The 24000-nt window shown below is 43.4% G+C and overlaps 1 protein-coding gene across 10 annotated transcripts in view; it reads right to left on the reverse strand.

Annotated features, from left to right (window-relative positions):
• Positions 1 to 9413: 9413 nt before the first annotated feature.
• Positions 9414 to 24000, reverse strand: part of LOC147010336 (transient receptor potential cation channel subfamily M member 4-like) — a 582375-nt gene continuing 567788 nt past the window's right edge. For all 10 annotated transcript variants that reach the window (XR_015052249.1, XR_015052248.1, XM_085858968.1 and 7 more), the window contains 3 exons: positions 18979 to 19066; positions 15676 to 15742; positions 9414 to 10632 (listed from right to left, as the gene is read on the reverse strand). Coding sequence is in view for 8 of the 10 variants with exons in the window: in XM_085858968.1 (XP_085715094.1) it covers positions 10598 to 10632; positions 15676 to 15742; positions 18979 to 19066 (190 nt within the window). In the remaining 2 variants the exon portion in view is untranslated. The remainder of the gene's footprint in view (positions 10633 to 15675; positions 15743 to 18978; positions 19067 to 24000) is intronic.

Here is a 24000-nt window from a genome sequence, read left to right on the forward strand (position 1 = left end):
TGGTTGTCCCATAGTTGTTGAGGATTTGACATGGCACACGTCTGCAACATGATGGCAAATAGGTTTCTCAGCATCGATGGTGATCGAGTTGTAGCTGCATCTTCCAATATGCTGTTCCATTGTGTATCATCCTCCAGTAGTCCTCTGAGCTGGAAAGCATATTTGTAAGTTTCACAGATTGTGGCATCCACTGTTCGCAAGTCCTCAAAATATGTTCGACCCTTGACCTCATACAGAATCAGTCTCAGGTAAGAGCGTTCAAAATTATTAGGATGGACAGTGTACACATGGCCAAGTGCATCACTGGCTTTGATGTCTGGCTGGTCTGGTACAGTTTGTCCTGCTTTGTGGCGAGCCCACTTCTTGCTGCCAACATTCCATGTGTAGTACTTGAGTATTTGATGAGAGAGCAGTGTCTTCGCGAATTCATCATCCTGTCAGAGATTGAAGAAAGCAGTGAGAGTTGTGTCTTGTGGGACTTGGGCATGCTCACGTATATTCTCCTCAGTGAAGTACACTCCCTTGCCATTCTCAAAGTGCACACTGAGAGGAACTACAGTGGAAGGTCGCTCATGAATTGGGATGTTCAGGATCCTCCAGATGGCTTCATTGCTGCTGATGTATCTTCTTTTTCAAACTGATGTATCATCTTCCCATTTGATATTGCTGAACCTCATCATCCACAGTCCCATCCATTGTCAGGCCAAATACAGCCATGTCAGATCCTTTGTTGACATACTTGTGCATATATTTGATGGATTTCACAGAGTGGCAGGACTCAACATTGATGTGTGCATTGAATAGCCGTGTGAGGAGTGGACATTATTGAACCATCCACCTGTTGTCAACTTCAATCTCACAACCATGAACTCTGATTGTTGTGAATCCACCATCTTCTGATTTTCTCTGACGATACAGTGGGTATCCATCTTGTCCAGTCTGTGTTTCTTTCAGAAGATATCATGGGAACATTTTTGTGCATTTGTTATCTTTTATGCATGGTGAGTTTGGATTGATGCTTCCACGGGCACAAGACACCATTTGGGTTTTGACAGTGCTGAACAGAAGTGGATCATTTACTGGGTCTGGAAGTTCTTCATCTTGAAGCCAAGTCAGAAAGTGGACATGTGGCAGGCCATGCTTTTGCCACTCAATTGTGTACATGTAGCACTTAATGGCTCCAAAAATCTTTTCCTTGGTGATGACATTCCTCAATACCTTCATTTTTTGTCAGAATACTCTTGCCAACAAATCATGGCGATGTCGACGACGGCCTTGTCTTTCAGCTTTTTCCTTGGAACGTTTCCGCTTTTGAGCACCACTGTCATATTTCTGTGGAGCCCTGGATTTGTGCCTGTCGTCACCGAAGCCGCTCATTGTGGTTTCTGCAGCTGGTAGGAACCGAGTAACCGAGATTTCGTCAGAGTGCACGTGGGACGGACCAGAATCACGAACAACAAGTATGTTTCACACACCTGGAACATAGAAAGTCACACCGTGTTACTGTGTGTGCTGTGCGCGCCAGTAAGCAGGGTACTGACAGCGTTCCCTGCCAGCCACAGTTTCAGTTTGTACAATACGACCCCTGCCGACCGTGTGCTGTGCTAGCCTGGCCTAGTTTTACCACGCCGACTTTCACCTTTTCACCTCTCCTCTGGCTGGACCTCTGTATTCCGTCTGTGCTTGCTGGGCTCTGGCGGGCAGTGCCGTAGTTTGTTGGCCACGCTCAACCATCCGAAGCATCGATGATCGATCCAAAAGAGGATCCGAATGCGGGCCCCCAATGCCCGAGGCTTGCCCCAGGAATTTTTGACCACGTTGGATCCGTTCTGTGGACCCTTGTAGAAACGGCTTGAAAAAGCCAAAGCTTGAAAAGGACCCTCACAATGACGGACAATTTTGAAAAGATATCCTCACAATGAAGGACAATTTTAAAAAGATATCCTTACAAAGAGTTTACAATCTTCATTCACCGACAATAAAACTTTAGAAGCACATTTTCAAGGGATTTTCAAAATGTCATCGAAGTTGTGGGGGGGGGGGCTAAATGTGGGGGGCCCCGTGGCCATGGCCCCACCTGGCCACCCCTTAATCTGGTAGTCGGTCAAAGCGCCACTTGTGTTCTCTCTTTTCTTGTGTACAGTTCATTTGAACGTCTATTTCTCCATTATTCGTAAACAAATTCGATGAAAATTGACAGGGATATACAAGAAACATATTCTCAGACACAAACTGAGCCCAAAGTGCGATTCCCGCCCTTTGGGCCGAGGAACGGCCCATTTCGACCCATTTTCTTAAAATTGTTATTTCTCGGTTATTAGTGAACGGAACCGAACCAAACTTGACAGGTATAGTCTGGAGACAATTCCCCAGGGATTAACTGAGCCCAAAGTGCGATTTCGACCCATTTTCTTAAAATTGTTATTTCTGGGTTATTAGTGAACGGAACCAAACCAAACCAAACTTGACAGGTATATTCAGGAGACAATTCCCCAGGGATTAACTGAGCCCAAAGTGCGATTTCGACCCATTTTCTTAAAATTGTTATGTCTCAGTTATTAGTGAACAGAACCAAACCAAACCAAACTTGACAGGTATATTCTAGAGACCATTCCCCAGGCATTAACTGAGCCCAAAGTGCGATTTCGACCCATTTTCTTAAAATTGTTATTTCTGGGTTATTAGTGAACAGAACCAAACCAAACCAAACTTGACAGGTATATTCTAGAGACCATTCCCCAGGCATTAACTGAGCCCAAAGTGCGATTTCGACCCATTTTCTTAAAATTGTTATTTCTGGGTTATTAGTGAACAGAACCAAACCAAACCAAACTTGACAGGTATATTCTAGAGACCATTCCCCAGGCATTAATTGAGCCCAAGGTGCGATTTTCGGCCCATTTTCTTGAAATTGTTATTTCGAGGTTATAAGTGAATGGAACCAAACCAAACCAAACTTGACAGGTATATTCTGGAGTCAATTCACCAGGGATTAACTGAGCCCAAAGTGCGATTTCGACCCATTTTCTTAAAATTGTTATTTCTGGGTTATTAGTGAACGGAACCAAACCAAACCAAACTTGACAGGTATATTCTGGAGACAATTCCCCAGGGATTAACTGAGCCCAAAGTGCGATTTCGACCCATTTTCTTAAAATTGTTATGTCTCAGTTATTAGTGAACAGAACCAAACCAAACCAAACTTGACAGGTATATTCTAGAGACCATTCCCCAGGCATTAACTGAGCCCAAAGTGCGATTTCGACCCATTTTCTTAAAATTGTTATTTCTGGGTTATTAGTGAACAGAACCAAACCAAACCAAACTTGACAGGTATATTCTAGAGACCATTCCCCAGGCATTAATTGAGCCCAAGGTGCGATTTTCGGCCCATTTTCTTGAAATTGTTATTTCGAGGTTATAAGTGAATGGAACCAAACCAAACCAAACTTGACAGGTATATTCTGGAGTCAATTCACCAGGGATTAACTGAGCCCAAAGTGCGATTTCGACCCATTTTCTTAAAATTGTTATTTCTGGGTTATTAGTGAACGGAACCAAACCAAACCAAACTTGACAGGTATATTCTGGAGACAATTCCCCAGGGATTAACTGAGCCCAAAGTGCGATTTCGGCCCTTTGGGCCGAGAACCGGCCCATTTTATTAAAATTATTATTCAAAAAATTTTAATGCGCTGGGTGACGCCCAACACAAAATTAAGTCGCAAATGATAATTTGAAACTAGCCTCACTCTTGTGAGGTGTTCTGCTTTCTTTTTCTGATGCGATGAAAATATTACCAAATTTCAAAACTATCTGTCGTCCGTGCTATCGCTCACCTGAGAGTTGTACAAATGAACTCCCAGGGAGTATGTTCGGAATTCGAACTTGTTTTTATGTCAAAAGGTCACAATAGGCCAAAGGTCAACAACTTTTTTTTAATTCCTAAAATCCTCAATTTGCATCCGATTGACTTTGCATATCTCTTTGAACTGAATTTGCAGATCACGTCAGTGAATTCAACCACCAACGATGTTTGTCAACATCGGCCAAAAGGTGTTGCCTGGTGTTGGCTTAGCAGTTCGGGTGGTGGCTTGGGAAACAAGGGTCCTGAGTCCAAGCCTTGTTGTACGCTGAATTAACACCAGGAGGTTGACTCAGCCTGTCATCCTTCCGAGGTCGGCAAAATGAGTACCAGTGCAGCAACCAAAAGGCTGCACACGAAGGGAAGGGGTATTGCCGGATTTAATAAATCTTGTGTTGATGTGGTGCAGGCATGAAGGGCCGAATGGCCTCCTCCTGCACAAAAATTTCCTTGTAGTTCGTTGTAGAAAAAAGAAAATGTCAAAATAGGCCAAATTTCTAAAATCCTCAATTTTATTGTGATTAACTTGAAATTAACAACCTTTAAACCGATAAAATCCTTCTCCAGAATGGCTGGACAGATCGAGGGGAAACTTCACACAAATGTTCCCCAAGCCTTGTGGATACCAGGGAATTCACGAATAATTGGTCGGTCACATGGTCTGCCAGCCATATTTGATAAAGAAAAAAATCTTATCATTCTTTCTCTTGAACTGCTTCATCAATTGGTGTAAAACTTCACAATATATATATTAAATATATATGTTTTAAATTTCAACCTGAATGGACACATGGTCTGGAAGGCAGATATATTGAATTTTTTGATGTGGGATCGTTTTAATGTTTTTTTATTTTTGAATAAGGTTCACGTGGCTGCACTTGAATGGATTTGAAAGTAGAGGAGTTGCAGCTGAAACGTGAATCCCATCTGGGTTCCCCCTGATGACTTCATCTTTGCTTGTTCAGGTTCCTTCTGATTACTCCAATGCATGACTGTGCCGATGAGTCTTCCACTTGATTTGCATTGAATTTATTTTAATCCCATGCTGAATTCAATTGAATAATAATAAAACGTCATGGTTCAGGGTCAGGTGTCCGATCAAAGCGGGGTTGCATTAAAGCGGGACGTCTTGGTACCTGGTCATCACTGCCAGCAGTTATTACGTGGCAGTTCCAGTTATGTCAATTACTAATTACAAAACACATCAGCACACAGACTCGACTTAAATGTAGCACACAAAACTACACAAACACCACACAAAACAAGTCCTGGAGAGGGTCTGTTATCCATGATTGCTCTTTTTCTTGTTTTTATTTTTTTGCATCAGAAACCTTCCTGGGAGTTCCCTGAATCCAACGTCGCGTCATTGATTTCATTGAAATCCCTTAATCTGTTCTCAAGTGAAAGCACGATAAACATCCAGACAAATAGACAGATGCGGCTCCTTTTATAAGAGATTTAATTATGTTGTTGAACTCTATAGAACACAAATCTCCTTTTCGACACTTCCAACAACCTGTTTACCAGGACTTGGACAAAATATTCTGCCATTTTATGCCATCTCGAGCAATCAAATGTGCCGCTCGGGGTCTCCGAGTTGGGGAATATCGAGATTTTTTACAAAACAGTGGCTCGTAAGAAATATAGATAGTGTTCGGAAACGCAAAGCAAGGGTTTAAAAGACCCGACCCATGCCCTTTTTTTCCAAGACTGGGGGTAAGGTGTTCCATCAACTCTCCAGTTTAATTCTATATTTAGGTAATTAATGGTATTTGATTGAATTTTCTTGTTCTAAATTGACGTGAACGGCTTTGGGGAAAGTGCTTAAAGACAATTCTTCACTTGAAGAGCATGGGTTTGAATCATTCAGCAGTGTGTCCTCACTGGTATTCAAACATATCACAACTACTCACCAATGAAGTCGACCTATATTTGCAAAATATTTTTCAGCAGAGTGAGATGACGAGCTGGTCCACCTGCCTCGACGTGGAAGCAATACATGATGCAGGTGCAGGAGAAACAGAGCTAGAGAGAGAAGAGAGAAAGGGCTCTGTTTACGAACCAAGATTTTTTGGACAGCATGGTGAAGTCCTGTGTTATTATTCGTCCTTTACAGGTTTCACCGGAAGGGATTATAGGTTTGCTCTCCGTTTGTCCTACCTGTGGTTTTTCACACTTTTTGTCCGATATTCTTAAACAGCGAATTGCAGTTAGGTCAGGCCAGATCAGATCTGTGACTTGTTACAGGTCCCATGTTAGCCTGTACTAACCTATTTCATGGTCGGGTTGTCGGTGACTAAACTGTCTCCCCCTCCAGGTTCCCTTGTCAGGAGAGTGTGTGGATATGGAGACCCAGCAGAATTAAAACAAAACCTGTCAAAGGGCAGAGGAGCTCCTTGTGAGCCAAGGGTCATCCATATTTAGTGCCCAACTGTGTCTGCAGACGTCCTCCTGTAGTTGGGTTACTTTTTATTAGGAGGTTGGTGGCAGAATTTGCACTCTGGCCACTGTGAAATCCTTCATTCCGCAAAACCCAAAAATGTAAGGAAATCTGAAAACCCACTCCATGGGAATACCTCCTGTGCTGCTGCTCTTAACAGGCAGCTCTCCGGATGACGGGATGGGGCAAAGCCTTTGGGACCCCCATTCCTTGATGATAGGAGGAATAGCACGGGATAAACTTCCTGGGTCAGATTCCGGTGGTGCGTGGTGGAATGGTGCTGTTCGATGGCAGTCTCCTTGGGTTAACCTGAGGCGGTCCTTTCAGATTGGTGCCTGGAATGTCCTATCCCTAAGAAAGGATGATCACCTGTCACTGTTATCAACTGAGCTCAAGTGTTTGATCATTGGTATTGCAGCACTCTCTGAGGTCCGTAGCCAAGATCGTGGTGAGATCATGGTTGGTGGTTACACCTACGATTGGTCTGGTCGCTCTGATAGTTACCATGCCCAAGGAGTTGCTGTAGCTGTGTCCAATAAGCTGACTCCATTGATAATTCAGGTAACACCGAACAACGAGTGTTTGATGAGACAAAGGACTTGTCACTCCCTGGGTGTCGTTTCCCTGGTCTCTGTATTTGCTCTGACTGAGGCAAGTAATCTCACCGTGAAGGACGCATTTATTTCACACTCGAGTCAGAGGGGGAGGAGATGGAGAGGGGTGGGGGAGAGAGGGAGGGGGGTGGGGGACAGAGGGTGTGGGTGGTAGACAGAGGGAGAGGGGTGGGAGAGAGAGAGAGAGAGAGAGAGAGAGAGAGAGAGAGAGAGAGAGAGAGAGAGAGAGAGAGAGAGAGAGAGAGAGAGAGAGAGAGAGAGAGAGAGAGAGGAAAGGGGGGGAGAGTGGAGGGATCACAGAGCGAAAGAGAGAGTTGGAGAGAGAGGGATAGGGATGGGAGAGAGAGTGGTGAAGATAGTGGGATTGGTGGGGAGGGAGCTGAGGCGGGGGTGGAGAGGTGGGTGAGAGAGACACAGAGGGGTGAGAAAGGGAGAGGTGTGAGGGAATGAGGGGAGAGGAGAGGGGGGATTCCAGCAGATGGGAGGTCCAGTTTAACATCCTTCCGAGAGATGGCATATGCATTAATATAACACCCTGAACTGTGAAACACCAGGATGACAGAGGTTACAGCTGGGTCTGGATTCAAACCCAGACTGGAGAGCTTAGAGCGAGCACGCATTCCTCTCAATTATCCTGCCATGATGTGGAAATTCATTGCTTTGAAACAACTGAATACATTTTTTACTCATTGTAATCATGTCATTTATTTTGCCCTCCTAACTCTCGAAATGTCACCATTGAGAACCGCTTGAAGGCATCACCATCGAAGCTTGAAGAGTTGAGGGGAAGCAAGCACTCCAACAAAATGGTTGAAGAAACATTTAAAAAACGAAACATTTACTTTTTGAGATGTATCTATCTATGCTGAAGTCACAGGTCATAGAATGAAAGAACATCGGACAAAAAGGGGAAATGTCATCTAAAATGAATTTGCATATTGTCAGCGAGTCGGCCACCACCCGATGCACCGTATGACAACGCGGGGCCAAATACAGGCTATTGGGCCCTGAGCATTGTTGTTGTTGTTTTTTTTGTATACCTTGTCGAGGCTCGTATGAGAGCTAATACACAACGCACATCAAGGGGGGCATGGGACAAGAGGGGTGGGAGAGGGAAGGACAAAACAGTGGGGAACAGAGACATTAGGAGATCTGTGAAAGGGAGAGAGATGTGGCGGGGAACATGGGGAATACAAGATGGACATTACAGGGACTTTCAGGAAGGAAAGCAGGGAATTTGAAGGAGGTGGGCTTGGGTGGATTATCTGGGGTAGAAAAGATCGAGGATTTGGATGGGGGATGACAAGAGGTGGTGGTGAACAGCTGTTTTGAAGGCCTGGAGGGAAGAATGAGATTAAATAGAGTGAGGGAGTTTATTCCAAAGGCGGGGAAAAAAGAGGAATGAAAGAGTGAAGGTGAGCAGTGATTTGCGATTTTGGTAGTTTTACCAGAAGGGGGTTGTTGGTGGACCTTGAGCGCCCTGCGGAAATGTGGTGGGGACAAATCGCAGAGAGAGCGGGGGGGCTGGAAACGAGACGGTAGAAGACAGAAAGACCACCGAACAGCCTGCGGTGAGAGAGTGAGAGGCTCAAAGACTCAGCCTCATCGCGGGAGATACCAATGATCACAAATGTCCTGTTCAAATCGATCGATGTATTCATTGATGGTGTGAATATTGTATAACGCTTGCCAAATGGCTAAAGTACTCAAGCAAGCTCTCCAACAAAATGGTTGATAAGGAACGGATGGCTTGGTAAGCGATTACCAATCCCCAGACCACCATATTAAACACCATGCACCCGAAGACGCCTAAGCAATGTCCGAATTGGACAAATGAACACTTCTTTTTTTTAGCAGTCAGAACTACTGTTGAAGTCAACAAAGAAGTTTAAATTTTGAAATTCTGTTGAGATTAAGGGCTTCTCGAGGTTATGGCATGTGCGGAAATTAAATATAGCTGGAGGCTCCAGGTATTTATAATCATTGCAATGTATCCAGTGATTTGTAGCTATGATGATCAGGCAATCAATGATATGAATGAGGAAAGTGTGCAGGGGTTGGGGGGGGGACTTTATCGTTAATAAATTGTTGCAGCCTGTTCCAAAAGCAGACCAAAAAAAAATGACGGCTTGAGACCCTTGCGAGCTGACAGAGGGTTGACCAAGATGGTGCGCTACCATCTTGGTTCAGCGTATTTTGGTTTTTGTTTTGAGCACTCCCTAAATTATCCTCAAAAGGGATGTTTAAATTCACCCAAATATCCAATTTTTATTCAAGCATCACAATGGAGTTCCCTGAGTAGGCATGTCAAGTTTTGGGCCACTAGGTTTCATGGTTTTGGAGTTATGGAGGAGACGAATGAACAGACGGACTGACACACACTGATATTTATTATTGTCGATTAAATCTTCGCAACGTGAAGAATCTAATAAAACTGTATTATACAGATGTCGAGATACTACGTGAGAATTTATTAAAAGATAAAAACAAGATGTATGAAACCTTCCAAACATTTTATTATTTTAAAATGAAAGAATGAAAAATACAGAACAATATAAAGAAGCATTTGAAAATACACAAAATCATCATATATGTTAAAACCTCCAAGGATAACACGACGTTTCCACAATTACCATATAACGGAGAAATCTGGAGGAGAAGCTCATCATGCTTGTTAATGTAATTTTTATAAAACCACAAATGTTATTCCCGTATCTTTCAAAACAACCCCAACGATTATACTCATCCACTGATAAAATAATGAAGTTGTACTCCTAATTATATAGTTTAAAAAACCCATTCCCAAAAAGAGATGAAAGATATATATATATATATATATATATATATATATATATATATATATATATATATATATATATATATATATATATATATATTTTTTATATTTAAAAACACATTTAATGTTCATCTATTTATTCTCTCTGCTCCCTTGTCCTATCTGTATGAACCCTGAAGGGAAGAGTGGGTAAGGAGGGTCTAAATTGGGAAAGGATCTCTCCTCTTCCGATATCCTGATGTTTCTTATTCTCACAAAGTCTCCTCTCAAGTCGACCTGTCGTGTTTTCCAAACCTACCCTGTTTGCCATTTTAATGCATGTACTCATGTGTTCATCTATTTATTCTATCTGCTCCCTTGTCCTGTCTGTATGTCCAAACTCTTGATGCACGTCTTTTCGTTATTTGCCCCATTATTTGCCACTTCCTATTACAGATACAAAGTTCCAGCACATACTTGGTTTGGGGAAGAAGTGGGATGGGATGGGATGTTGGGACTGATATGACCAAGGTATAAAAGAGGGATTGGGGATGGGGGGAGGGGGATGTCATCATCACGAGATGGCCCTAAAGGGAAACATTGATGCGACAAACTGGATGTAAACTCGGATAAACAATCATATACTCCATTTCACATAGCTAACCGTTTTAATCCCTGTGTTGCCATCTGAGCTCGTCTCCTACCTTTGTTGATTGGACTATTGTATGCATATTGTTAAAATGTCTCCCAATGTTTTTGCAATTAATGTAAAAGTAAGGTGATGTCTCCCAAAGTTTTTGTCCTGCATTTAATCTTTTAATACTCTTCCATGACCTTAGACGAGTGAAGAAGATTGAAAGGAGCAGTTTCACTGTGCACTCCAATCTTCTTTCAAGAATCATTTACTCCCTCACATTCGAGTCTTGATGCACATGACCTGGAAATGGTATTTTTGCTGTTATTATCGTTGTTATAGTGAATTAACCTTGATGGCTCAAACAAGTAGCTGCTTGGAGTAAGCAATGTGGTACAAGGAGCATTGTTTTATCATCATTATCAATTTACAATTTTACAATACCTCATCAAAGCATCAAGTGGTAAATCAAACATTGCTGAGTAAAGGCAAGAAAATGCAAGAAGAAAAACTTACCTTTGATTTCCACATCTTGTAAATATTTGTCAAGTGTTTGTGTTTGTACGTTATTCTTTCACGGCCGAACGGTAGCATCTGGAGGCCCCATATTTAGGGTCCAGCTCCTTCAGAATCTGGGTAAGGTTTTAAGCAACCCTGCACCCCACAGAATCCCACCCCCACCCCCCCACAAGGAAATTCTCTGTCTGTAGGTTTGTGTCGTTGTGAAAAAAAAGAATCCAGAAACTGACCTCAAACAAGGAAATGAGGCCATTGGGCCCATCATTGCCATGGTGTGCACTCAGGTTAATTTTTACTATTTGGGTGGGGTACCAAGCGCTACACGGGGGAAAAAACCCCACATTGGGGTTCCCGCACATGTTTTGCATTGAAAACGTTGAAATCTTATCAATATTTTCAATTGTTTGTGGGTTTGTTTGTGCATTACTCTTTTATGGGCCAAACCAGAGCACCTCGAGACCTCAAGTTTTCGGTGTTGGGACTTCAGAAACAGGGTAAGATTGAATGCTACCACAGATCGGCCTTGACATCGGTTCTGAGGTCAACAGTGGCTGCGATGAAGTGTATATTAGGATATGGGGTCAGGCAATGCTGCCGCCGGCTGGCAAGCAAAAGGTAACCACCATGAGGTCAATAACTCCATCACTTTTTAATGTCCAACACGTCCCAAAACGATCGCTGGGAAAAGCTCACCAAGCTGGCGGCTCCTCCAGTTACTGATATTTAAAACTCAAGATACCACTAACTCGTCTGTTTGCCAAGTAGGAAAGGCTCCAGTCTCATCTTTCTGGTTCCCAGCAGCAGATTGCAGTCATGTGATGCTCCCTCCCGCTCAGAAGAATGCTTAACACTGACATGCAATGCCTGGCACAGTATCGGATGAAGAACAGTCTTGTAGAAAGTCTGCCCTGGAGCCTTACCTATTGGGCAGGTGTACTACTTGGTGGTATTTTCAGTTTTGAACATTGATCGTCCCAAGAACAACCATCACGTTTTGGTGATTGTTGATATTAGCCTTTTTTAAAATTATAATTGTATTTGTGACATTATTGTCAAAGGGCGGAGGAGCTCCTTGTGAGCCAACGGCCATCCATATCTAGTGCCCAACTGTGTCTGCGGTCGTCCTGCAGTTGGGTTACTTCTTATTAGGAGGTTGGTGGCAGGATTTGCACTCCGGCCACCGTAAAACCCTTCATTCCGCAAAACACAAAAACGCAAAAAAATCTGAAAACCCACTCCGTGGGAGTACCTCCTGTGCAGCTTCCCTTCGCAGGGCAGCTCACCGGATGATGGGATTGGGGCAAGGCCTTCGGGACCCCCAATATTTGATGATAGGAGGGAAACCACGGGGTAACTTCCCTGGGTCAGATTGCGGGAGAGTGTGTCGGAGTGGTGCTGAGGTGTCATCCACCAGACGGTGGTCTCCTTGGGTTAACCTGAGGTGGTCCCTTCGGGTGGGTGCCTACAATGTCCTCTTCCTAAGAGAGGACGATCACCTGTCTGTTATCATCTGAGCTCAAGCGTTTGGACATTGGGATTGCAGCTCTCTCTGAGTTTCGGAGACAGATTGCGGCGAGATAATGGTGGGTAGTTACACCTAGTATTGGTCTGGTCGCTCTGATGGTTACCATACCCAAGGAGTTGCTGTAGCTGTGTCCAATAAGCTGACCCCAATGATAATTGAGGTAACACCGGTCAACGAGCATATTATGAGATTAAGGATTCGTCACTCCTTTGGTATCATTTCCCTGGTCTCTGTTTATGCTCCGACTGAGGCGAGTGATCTCACCATGAAGGACACATTCTACACCACGCACGAGTCTGTGGTTGATCAGTGCCCCAGACGAGATACAATTCTAGTCTTGGGGATTTCAATGCATCGACTGGAACTGATAGGCATGGTTTTAGGTGTGTGTTGGTCCCCATGGGTCAGGAACTATGAACCAGAATAGCACTAAGTTCCTTGACTTTGCAAGAAGTCATGGACTTAGGGTGGCTGGTTCATGGTTTCAGCGCCCACAAGCTCATCGCTGGACTTGGTATTCCAACGCTGGCGGCGTGGCAAAGGAGATTGACCATGTCCTCATTGACGGTCATTGGAGGATGAGCCAGAACTGCAGGGTCTACCGGAGTGCTCAGTTCCTCAATACTGACCACAGGCTTGTTGAAGCAACTATAAAGCTGCACCTTAAATCCTGGAGAATGGTAAAATCCCAGCCGAGGCTGGATGTTGGCAAGCTCAGGGATGAGAGAGTAGCTGAGGAGTTTGCGAACAGGCTGAGTGGACACTTGGGGGGTCTGGGTGCTTTGGGGGGTCCTGAAGAGTTATGGAGTGCCTTCAAGATCACCGTCCTTGATGTTGCCGGTGGATGTCTTGGAACTCACCGCAGGCCAAAGAAGAATTTTGTCTCTCAAGGGACACTGGATACCATTGACCAGAGTCGCAGGGCAAGGCTGAATGGCAGAGCTGAGCTGTTCAGGGAGCTGAGGCGTAAAACTGTACGTGCACTGAGGGTGGACAAGGAGGCCTATGTGCGAGGAATCTGTGAAGGGGTAGAGCATCACCTGTGGACAGGTGATTTTCGTCCCGCTTTCAGGGGAATTCGCGCATTGCGTTCATCCAAGCCCATCCCTCAGAGCACTACAGTTAGAGCAGAGAGTGGCAGGCTCTTGATGGAGGAGTCTGAAGTGAAGGCCCGCTGGGCCAGTTACTTTGAGCGGTTGTACCAGGCTGATCCCCAGCTGTCTAGTTGGACGTCAAGGGTGTTACAATCCCTGTTGCTGACCCTTGAATCAACTGTGGTCCACCTACGCTTATGGAAACACGGGCTGCGGTGAACCAGTTGAAACGGGGAAAAGCTCCAGGGATCTGTGGCATCCATGCTGAACTTCTCAAGACTGGTGGAAATGCTGCACTCGTGTCGTTGCATGCAGTTTTGTGCTCTGCCTAGAACACAGGCATCATCCCAACTGATTGGAAGAGGGGCCTTGTTGTTCCTCTCTGGAAAGGGAAGGGTGATCGCCAAGACTGCAACAACTACCGAGGGGTGACGCTGCTCTCAGTGCTGGGGAAGGTCTTTGCTCAGATAATTCTTGATAGAGTTCGCCAGCATCTGCTTGAGCACCAGCGTCCAGAGCAGTCAGGCTTTACACCAAAGAGGTCAACGATTGACCGTATCCTTGCTCTTCGTGTCCTCACCGAACGCAGATGAGAGTTTCGGCAGGGGCTGCTTGCAGCCTATGTTGATCTCTGTAAAGTGTTCGATTCAGTGAATCGGGATGCTCTCTGGAGGATTCTTGGTCTTCGTGGGGTGCCACCAAAACTGATCGATCTGATGTCTGAACTCTCTCTGGTACTGAGAGTGCTGTGAAGTGTGGTGGTACCATCTCGGACTTATTTCCAGTTGTTACTGGAGTTCGTCAGGGATGTGTACTTGCCCCCACACTTTTCAGCACTTGTATGGACTGGATTTTAGGGAGGATGTCGGCGAGATCAAGCTGCGGTGCATCGTTTGGGAATGTCAAGATCTCGGACCTTGATTTTGCAGATGATGCAGTCATCTTTGCAGACACTTTAGATATCCTTTTGGGGGCCCTCGAGGTGCTGAATGAGAAGTCTGAGCCACTGGGATTACGGGTTTCTTGGGTCAAAACTAAGATCCAGGCTTTCGGTGACATCTTGGATTCTGCTGTCCTGTCTGTATCTGTTTGTGGTGAGGATGTTGAGGTCGTGGAGAGATTCACTTACCTTGGCAGTGATATTCATGTCTCTGCTGGCTGTGAGTCAGAGGTCAATAGACGTCTGGGTCGGGCCCGGGGAGTCATGGATTCACTGGATCATGGGGTGTGGCACTGTCCGTACTTGTGCGGGAAGACGAAAGTCCGAGTCTTCAGGTCCTTGGTACTTCCAATCTTGCTCTATGGATGCGAGACTTGGACTCTGACCAAGGATCTGAGACGGAGACTTAATTCCTTTGGTACCAGGTCTCTTCGGAGAATCCTTGGCTATCGCTGGTCGGACTTTGTGTCCAACGAGCGGTTGCTGAGAGAGACTCGGATGACATTTGTAACCTGCATAGTCCGTGAGCATCAGTTGCGGCTGTATGGACATGTGGCTCGTTTTCCTGACGCTGATCCTGCTCACCAGATTCTCTCAGCGAGGGAGTCTCATGAGTGGAGGAGGCCAGTGGGCCGACCACGTGCCTCATGGTTGCAGCACGTTGACCATCATCTCAAGGAGATGGGGATGGGCCTGGCATCTGCCTGGGGGATTGCCAGACGGACGCCCCTGGAGTACCGGCGGAAAGTAGACGCAGTGACACACTGTTCTGGCACATGCTCCCATACCTGACCTGACCTGATTATTGTCAGGATATTATCAGCTTTGTGACCCTTGGAGTGAATTGCTCGACTCTATTGAGAGAAAAGGCCAAATTAATCAAATGTAGTGAAAGTTTGGGTTTACCCAGTTTTGGTCCCTCCATCACCAAGTATTTTACATTATTGACATCAGATTGTCAAGATAAATCACCATCATCGTTAGTGATAGTGACATGAAGAAGAGATAAGTTACTCCAAATGTAACAAAGTTTCCTCATTTATCCTTTGTCTTTTAATTTTCTTCTGTTATTTCCCCTTTCGTTCTGTCATTTAAAAGTTCTTCTTTTCTGTCATGCTCTTCTGTCCAGAACACAATCTAAATCCATCCTCTTAAAGTTATCAATGTTAATTACATTGTTTTGACATGAATACATGAAATGGCGAAAGTGAGAAATATTAATGACAAACTTTGGAGCAGAATTTTCCACAAACAACCATTTAAAATACCTTGAAGACAAGAGGTGTTTCTTGGTGTGAGACCTTTATCCTCAAAAGCTTGAGCGAGCCGAGCAACCTGTGGATGACAATCATTTGATCGGACACCTGGATAATCAGCACGGTTGATTGCTTTAAAGAGTGCAGAGCATCCCATTGGAGCTACTATTGCTCAGAAAAAAGCTTGTCGAGTTATCCTTGGCCATAATTATCATAGTTACTTAAATGCTTTACACAATTGCAATCTGGAGTCACTCAGGGACAGATGTGATGAACTCTGCTGTTCTTTTGAGACTGCTGCCAAATTCCCACCTTCACCATTTGCTATCCACAGACAGATCCCATCGTGGATACCAATTACGGAACTCAAAACAATTAACTGAATTAAGATGAAGAATGACAAGATTCAAGAACAGACCAATGTCATGTTATCCACATATTCTTGGTTTCATATGAAATTTATGATTGTAAAGCTCATCTTAAATCGGCTGTTGGCTGCGATGGAAGTTTATTTGAAATAAACCTTTAATAATTATTTTCCCACACATGTGGAGTGAAAGCTCGGGTTAAGCAATTGGTTCATTTCTGTCTGTCCACAAATGTCAGTTCATGATGAAGGAACGACAATTTCAATTAAATGTTATTTTTAAAACATTAATCAGAAAACCAACCAGAAGTTCAGCAGTCCTTTGGCTTTGAATTTATCCTGATCACACATGTGCAGAGAGGAGTGAGATTATTTTTTCACTCTTTCTGCCTGCCTGACAGTCAAGCCAAATTGAAAATCATTCCAAACAGGAAACTTAAGGGCACAAACACCAGGTACGAAGAACGAACATAATGTGTTTGATAAGGTGGTGTAAAAACCACTGTGTCAATAGTCGTAAACTTATGGAATTAAATTTTTTTTTCAGACCTTTACAATCTTTATTTTATTTCAAAGGAATTATATACTTCAACAATGTGTGGGGTAACGTGTTCTATGAAGTCTCCAATTAGAGTACCAAGCCTTTCAGGCTGAGTCAACTATTGTTATTTTAATCATTATTCTTATTCTATATTATTCTTCCATCGTTCATATTTCTTTTAAATTCATTTTCTCTGCAACCGCTCATCGGATTGACATGAAATTTTCACCATATGAGCGACAACTCACGAATAATATTTTAATGATAATTATGATGTCATAGATCATGTAATGTGGCAGTCATGTTGGGAAAAAGGCAAAAAATTCAACCTCTACCTCTGAAACTGCTCGATGGAAAAAATATAAACTTGGCACATGTCAAGTCACCCCCATCGAGAATACGTTTTGTGGAGGATTTTTTCATTGGCCAGCCTTAATTATGACGTAATAATTTGATTCATTGAATGCTTCAGCTGATCAGTATGAAAAATTTTGAGGGTCATCTTGGGCTAAATTGTGGTGGGGGAAAAAGAAATAATGATGATGTCGAAGTGGTTCATGTGGTTTGCTCATGTGGTTCGGCAGCCACATTGGATTGAACATAAAAAGCTTTAAAAATCTTATTCTCCAGAATGGCTCAACAGATCAATCTGAAACTCCACAAACTTAATCAACTCGCTTTGGGGAAAACAGGCTGTAAATTTTAAAGTCATAGGTCACATGGTCTGGTAGTTATAATTTTTTGAAGAGTAAATCTTTAAAAATCTTCTTCTCCAGAACGGATTGACAGATTGAGGGAACCTTTACACACACGTTCCCCCTGCCTTGGATATACAAGGGTGTTCACAAATAATTCATAGTTCATATGGTCTGGCAGCCATGTTGGAGTGAACGAAAATCTTAATTTTTTTTATCTTCAACCACTTGATCAATAGACATGAAACTTCACAAACGTGATCTAGTAGTCATGGGGAATGTAGTTTTCAAATTTCAACCTTATCGGATGTATAGTCTCGCAGCAATAATTATTAAAGTTTTTGAATTGGGGTTCATTTTGAGTAAGGCTCATTTGGCTACATTTGGATGTGTTTGAGGGTCATGGGGTAGCAGCTGAAAATTGAGGCCTAGTTGCATAAATCATTCTTCAGGAAATGTTTGAGAATTTTCTTTAACATTTTCTCAACTTTCCCCTGAAGGACATCCTTAATTTCAGAATCATTGCATATTCCAATATTCCTTAAGTTTTTCCTTAAAACCTTCCTTATACTCAAGGGAGCATCTGCCCCCCCTTTATTACTTCGTTAACTGCAAACGTAATAAATAGATGGAAGGCAGCATGCACCTTGGTCCATAACTCATCAATCTCTTGTTGTGGAGACATGTGGGGCTTTGTTCGACTTGGTCGAGTCCTGTTTTACCATGTGAATCCAGGTCTTACACAAATCGAGGGATTCTTTACAATCATACACTATTTATAGTTATTGTGTTGTAATTAAACATAAAAGTACTTCAACAACACACATCATACAATTTATTGTGTCTCCTGTGGTTGAGAAAAGCCTCCACTTGTGCTCTGTCTCTTCCTGAAGCCAGTTTGTAGATCGCTTCTTTGCCATACTACTTTTGGACATCTCTTCCTCTCTCCAATGTGATTGGTTGGCGAGCACAGCAACGGCTCCCAAGGATTTCCTCACCCTTAAGGAAATCTTTACTTCAGGATTTCCTAAGCGTTGTTTATGCAACAGCCCACAAGGAAATCCTCTGCAAAGGAATCACAAATTCACATTGTACCTTAAGGGGAATGTTTCCTTCAGGATGAGGAAATTTAATGCAACCCAGCCCAAATCATATCCATCTTCCTCCTGATGACTCAATCTTTGCTATTTGCACATTCTGGTTCCTTCTGATGACTCCAATGCAGTATTTGGTCTTCCATTTGATTTGAAATGAATTGTTTGGCAGTCATAATTTTGAACACAATAAATGAACACAAAACTAAGTGTCGGCAGAACAAATACAGAGAAGATAAACCACTGGATTGGATAAGGCATAAAACCAAATTCATCAATATATTGATCACAATCAAAAAACTGAGAATGGAACTTGGGAGAACACATAAAAAAAGAAGAAATGACAAACGATGGACAACAAGAATTACAAATCGGCCACATCGAGTGGGACAAGGAAGAAACTAAGTGGAAAAATTAACTCCAGTACAAAGGTCCTGAATTATAGGGAAGCGGAAAGAGTGGACCATGATGAGGGAGACCTTCATCCTGAGGTGGATTGAAAGAGGTGAGTCAAGTCGAGCGAGATACTACATCTAACGTATTCGGTTTATGAATCCTGAATAGCATGAAGGAAATGCATTTATGCAGAGGGTGAATGTACCTGTTTCTTCAACAAACCTGCTGCTCAATGTTCTCCATTTTCTGATGGAGAGACGAAATTTTATCTTCTTCGTACACCCTTCGCTTCTCCAATGTTCCCACCACTCTAAAATTAAAATCACACACACACACACACACACACACACACACACACACACACACACACACACACACACACACACACACACACACACACACACACACACACACACACACACACATACATACGAGTTACAATATACAGTATGGATGTTATCCACATCAACAATTTACTCAGTTTCCACATGTGTCTGTGAATATTAAAACAATGTTAACTATTATTACTACAGATTAGTTTGGGTGAGAAGAAACCAAGCTCGTCATTTAGCAATCTTTAATTCACATTGATCAAAATCAAAGTGAAATAGCTCGAAGGAAGGTGTTTCAAGGTGTAGTATCCGACGCACAATCAAAAAATATTGAGAAATATAATCTGTAATTGACAAACCTAGAAATGGAAGACCCAAAAATCTGTCTAACAGGGAAGAGCAATTCTTGAAGATAAAGGAATGCACTTCGTGAATAGAAACAAGACAAACATTACAAGGAATCACAAGGTAATTAGATGCAGCTGGAGGCCATTCAGCCCATTATGCCTGTGCCACATCAACACCACACCAATATATCAACACCAGATCAAATAAGAAAAGGCAAATTTTTTTTTTAAATTGTGTGTGGTTTTTTTGTAGTTTTTGTAGTTTTCTTTTTTTCCTTCTTTTCAGGGGAGGGGGAATGGGCTTGGGTAAAAAACACACATCAATCACACAACACCCCTTGACAAGACCACCACCATTCCATACTCCATACACAACATTCCGTACACATGCACACAATCACCCATCAATGCTCAAGCTACATAAATGTCCTGCCAACATCCCTCTATCTCCATAACTTTCAGGTGCCTACCGAACTCCAATTTAAAGTTATCCACTGTTTCTGCTGCCACTACCTTTCCAGGGAGACCATTCCATGCATTAACTATTCTCTGAGTAAAAGACCTCTAACTTACTAGCGTCTTAACTCTCCTCCTCTTTACTCTCAGGCTATGGCCCCTGGTCCTATCACTGTCTACTCAGCTGAATCATTCTTCTGCACTTATTTTATCTCTACCTTTCTTTATCTCAAACATCTTCATCATATCTCCTCGTAACCGTTTCCTTTCGAGTTTATAAATCCCTGTTTCCTTCAGCCGCTCCTGATAGCTGAGTCTAACGAGCCCAGAATCAACCTGGTAGCCCTGCGCTGAACCCTCTCGATGGCATCTGTCCTTCCTGAGTTGTGGTGACCAAAACTGCACACAATATTCTAGATGTGGCCCTCACTAAATTCCTGTACAATGTTAACACCACCTCTTTTGATTTATAATTAATCCCCCTCCTTATACAACCTAAAACCCTATTTGCTCTACTTATAGCTGCCTGCTTACCTTCCGTATCTATTCCCACCCCCACATCCTTCTCCTGTGTCGCACACTCCAAAATTACCCATTACATCCTGTAATCTCTATTTCCATGGTTCTTTCCCATCCTCAACAACTTACACTTGCTCAGGTTAAATTACATCTACCAATCTTTTACCAAATCTATGCAAGTATCAATACTTTCCTGAATCTGTTCACCACCCCCTCTGCTATCTACCTCACCTCCAACCTTTATGTCACCTGCAAATTTGGAAAGCTTACTTTTCACCCCATTATCCAAATCGTTGATATGAATAATGAATAGTAATGGTCTGAGTACTGATCCCCGAAGTACCCCTCCACTTACTGTACATCCTCCCACTCACAGCCACTCTTGGCTTCCTATCACTAACCCAGTTTGCAATCCAATTAGCTACCTGACCAGCCATTCCACAAGCCCTCACCTTGGCTAATAACCACCGATGTGGTGCCTTATCAAATGCCTTCTTAAAGTCTGGACACATTATGTCCACTGCCATTCTATCATCCACCCAATCAGAAGCTGCTTCTTCGAACTCTTAAGTGTTTGTTCGACAGGAACTATCTTTGCTAAAGTGGGAGGGTCGTGTAGGTAGAGCATTGAATTAACAACAGATCTGGTAGAAGTCTTTGGCATCAGTTGTCTATCCATCAACAGTTTGAAGATAACTTTTGAAATCAGGATTTAAAGGATGTGTTGCAGTCAAAAAAAAACCTCTGGTAAGAAAGAGGAACAAGACTAAAAGGATAGAATATGCGCAATAACAACGAAATTGGATTACGGAACAATGGTACCTTGTTACGGAGTCCAATTTATGTGATCGAGATTGTCACCGTGAAACTTCGCTGGGTGTTGGTACCTCTCTCACTTGCCATCACACTTCAGCAAAGGACTTCTGTGACTCCATGGGACTGACTCAATCTGTGGACTTTCCAACCTGGATTTCTCTTTATGGCAAATCCTATATTCTGGATTTGGTGATCACTAACTTTCCTGCAAATGTCTCCTGCTCTTCCTCTTCTCCAAATGGTCCATCAGATCATATGCTTATGAAAATCAACATCTCTCTGGCTATTCTCAGAGAGCTACCCCAACGCTGGCGATTGTACCAAAGATACGATTGCACCCCAGAGAGGTACCCCAGATTGGCAGGGACTGCAAGCAGCCATATCTCTTCAGGACTGGCCTCCCATATTGACTGCCCTTGATGTTAGCACAGTCTTGGAATTCTTGGAACCCAGATTCATCCCATCTCATCTTCAATTGACCCACTCCTCTTCCCAACCAATTGTACACTGAATCCTGTGGTGAGGCAGTTGCTCTGAAAAACCTTACCTTCTCTTCATGAAAGGCTAATGCCTAATCTGACCAAAGGCAATCTCAGTGCATTCCAAATAGCCTGCAACAAGTGTGTTTTAACTCAGGAGAGCCAGAAAACAACATCTGCCCAATCTCAAGAATTAATTTTCAAACTTGTCTCCCTCCTCTAAAACCTGGTGGCACCTTGTTAAGTCCATCTCTGGTGTATGCTCCTCCTCCATCCCTTCCCTCACTTTAAATGGCACCACAGCCGACTCTGCTCGTGAGAAGGCTGAATACCTCAATTATGTGTGCGCTTCCTAATCTTGTGTTCCCAACCGCTCACTCTTGGTTACCATCCTTCCCTGTTGTACCCAACTGCTCTTGGAATCTGCGTCTTATGTACCTGAGAAGGTTATTTCAACCATCGACTCCGACTCTGCTACTGGACTGGATACATCAGCTCACGTGTTCTCAAAACATGCTCTGCTGCTCTTGCACATCCTCTCTCTGCCCTTTTCAATGATCTCACTGATTCTAGAAAATCCTCTTTATCGATTTTCTGATCCACCCTCTGCCGTGACATCCCTCATCCTTCAGACAGGCAGCCTGCAGCCTCTACCTTCTCCTCTGACATTGACAAAATCATAAACTGGTTAAACACTTGGAATATATCTTTCAATCGTAAAAAACATCACACACACACACACACACACACACACACACACACACACACACACACACACACACACACACACACACACACACACACACACACACACACACACACACACACACACACACACACTCTCTCTGAAAGGACCATAACTTAAACCCTCTCATCTACTTTCTCAACAACCCTTTTAAAGAGGTTCAGTCACTCAAACACTTGGGACTCACTGTCTTCACTCTCTGAAATTCTGGGTATAATCACAAGCTGGTCCAACAATCGGAACATGTCTGTCAATCCTGACAAATCTCACACTCAATATGTCTCTCCAAGAGGACTGCATGGAACCCCCCCCCCCCCATCGACTTTCTCAACAATCCTCTTGAAGAAGTCCTTTCATTCAGGCTTTTGGGTGTTACTATCTGCCATGATCTCTCCTGGGAAGGCCACATTTTCAAGCTGGCCTCCAAAGCCAGTTGCCAACTGGGCATCCTTCATTGTGCAAAGTCCTTCCTTGGCACACATGAGCTCTTGACCACATACAAAAATTTCATCCGCAGCCTGATGGAGTACTGCTGCTCCCCTCTGGGCTGGTAATCCAAACCACACACTTAAGTCAGCTACACGCTGTGGACACCAAAGCATTTAGAATCATAGGTGTCTCCCACGATGAAGCTGAGTCTTTGGGTTACTCACTCTCTCTCGCCACAGGCCGGTCGGTGGTCTTTCTGTCTTCTACCGTCTCCTTTCTGGCGTCGCACAACTGCTCTGTGTGATCTGTCCCCCCCCCCCCCTTCCATATTTCTGCAGGGCGCTCGAGATCTGCCAGCAACCTCCTTCTGGTGCAACTACCAAAAATCAAGAATCACTGCTGACCTTCACAAATTCTTCTTGATTCCCTGACTCTGCAATAAACTCCCACTCTCTTAGATCCCACTCTTCCCTCTTCCCTTCAGGTCTTCGGAATAGCTGTTCACCACCATCTCTTATCTCCCTCCACCTAAAACCATGATCTTTTCTACTCCCGTTAATCCAACCCAAACCCACTTCCTTCAAATTCCCTGAAGTGTCCATCTTGTTTACCCTGTGTACCCACCCCACCCCATTCCTGTCCCTTTCACAGATCTCCTAATGTCTCTGTTCCCTCATGTTTTGTGCTTCCCTCTCCCACCCTTTTGTATCCTGCTCTCTTTGATATATGTTTTGTGAGTGAGCTCTTATATGAGCCTCGATATTGTATTCCAAAATAAAAAAAATAAAAAACTCGATCCACCCACAGATCGGGTACTCTGCTAGTAAGTCATAATAAAAGTATGAAATGCATATTTCAATAATACTGGCAGAGTCGTCACCTTATGGGTGATCTTGTTCCAAGCATGCAGCATGTTCATTTGACACATACCTTTATTTGGGTGGTATAAAGGCAACTTACAGCTGCCTCAATCGCTCCCAAAATTAAAAAAACATAACCCACGTTACGTGCATGAAGCAAAAACATACCTACTGATTATTATTCAAAACACCTAACTGCGCTGGAAAACATGGGGTCAGGAGTACTGGACTGTTGTAAAGGGTGGAGACTTGTAATACTCT

The sequence above is a fragment of the Eptatretus burgeri genome, chromosome 16, assembly GCF_056783735.1.
Source record: "Eptatretus burgeri isolate ZD-2024b chromosome 16, Ebu_testis_v1, whole genome shotgun sequence".
Taxonomy (NCBI): domain Eukaryota; kingdom Metazoa; phylum Chordata; class Myxini; order Myxiniformes; family Myxinidae; genus Eptatretus; species Eptatretus burgeri.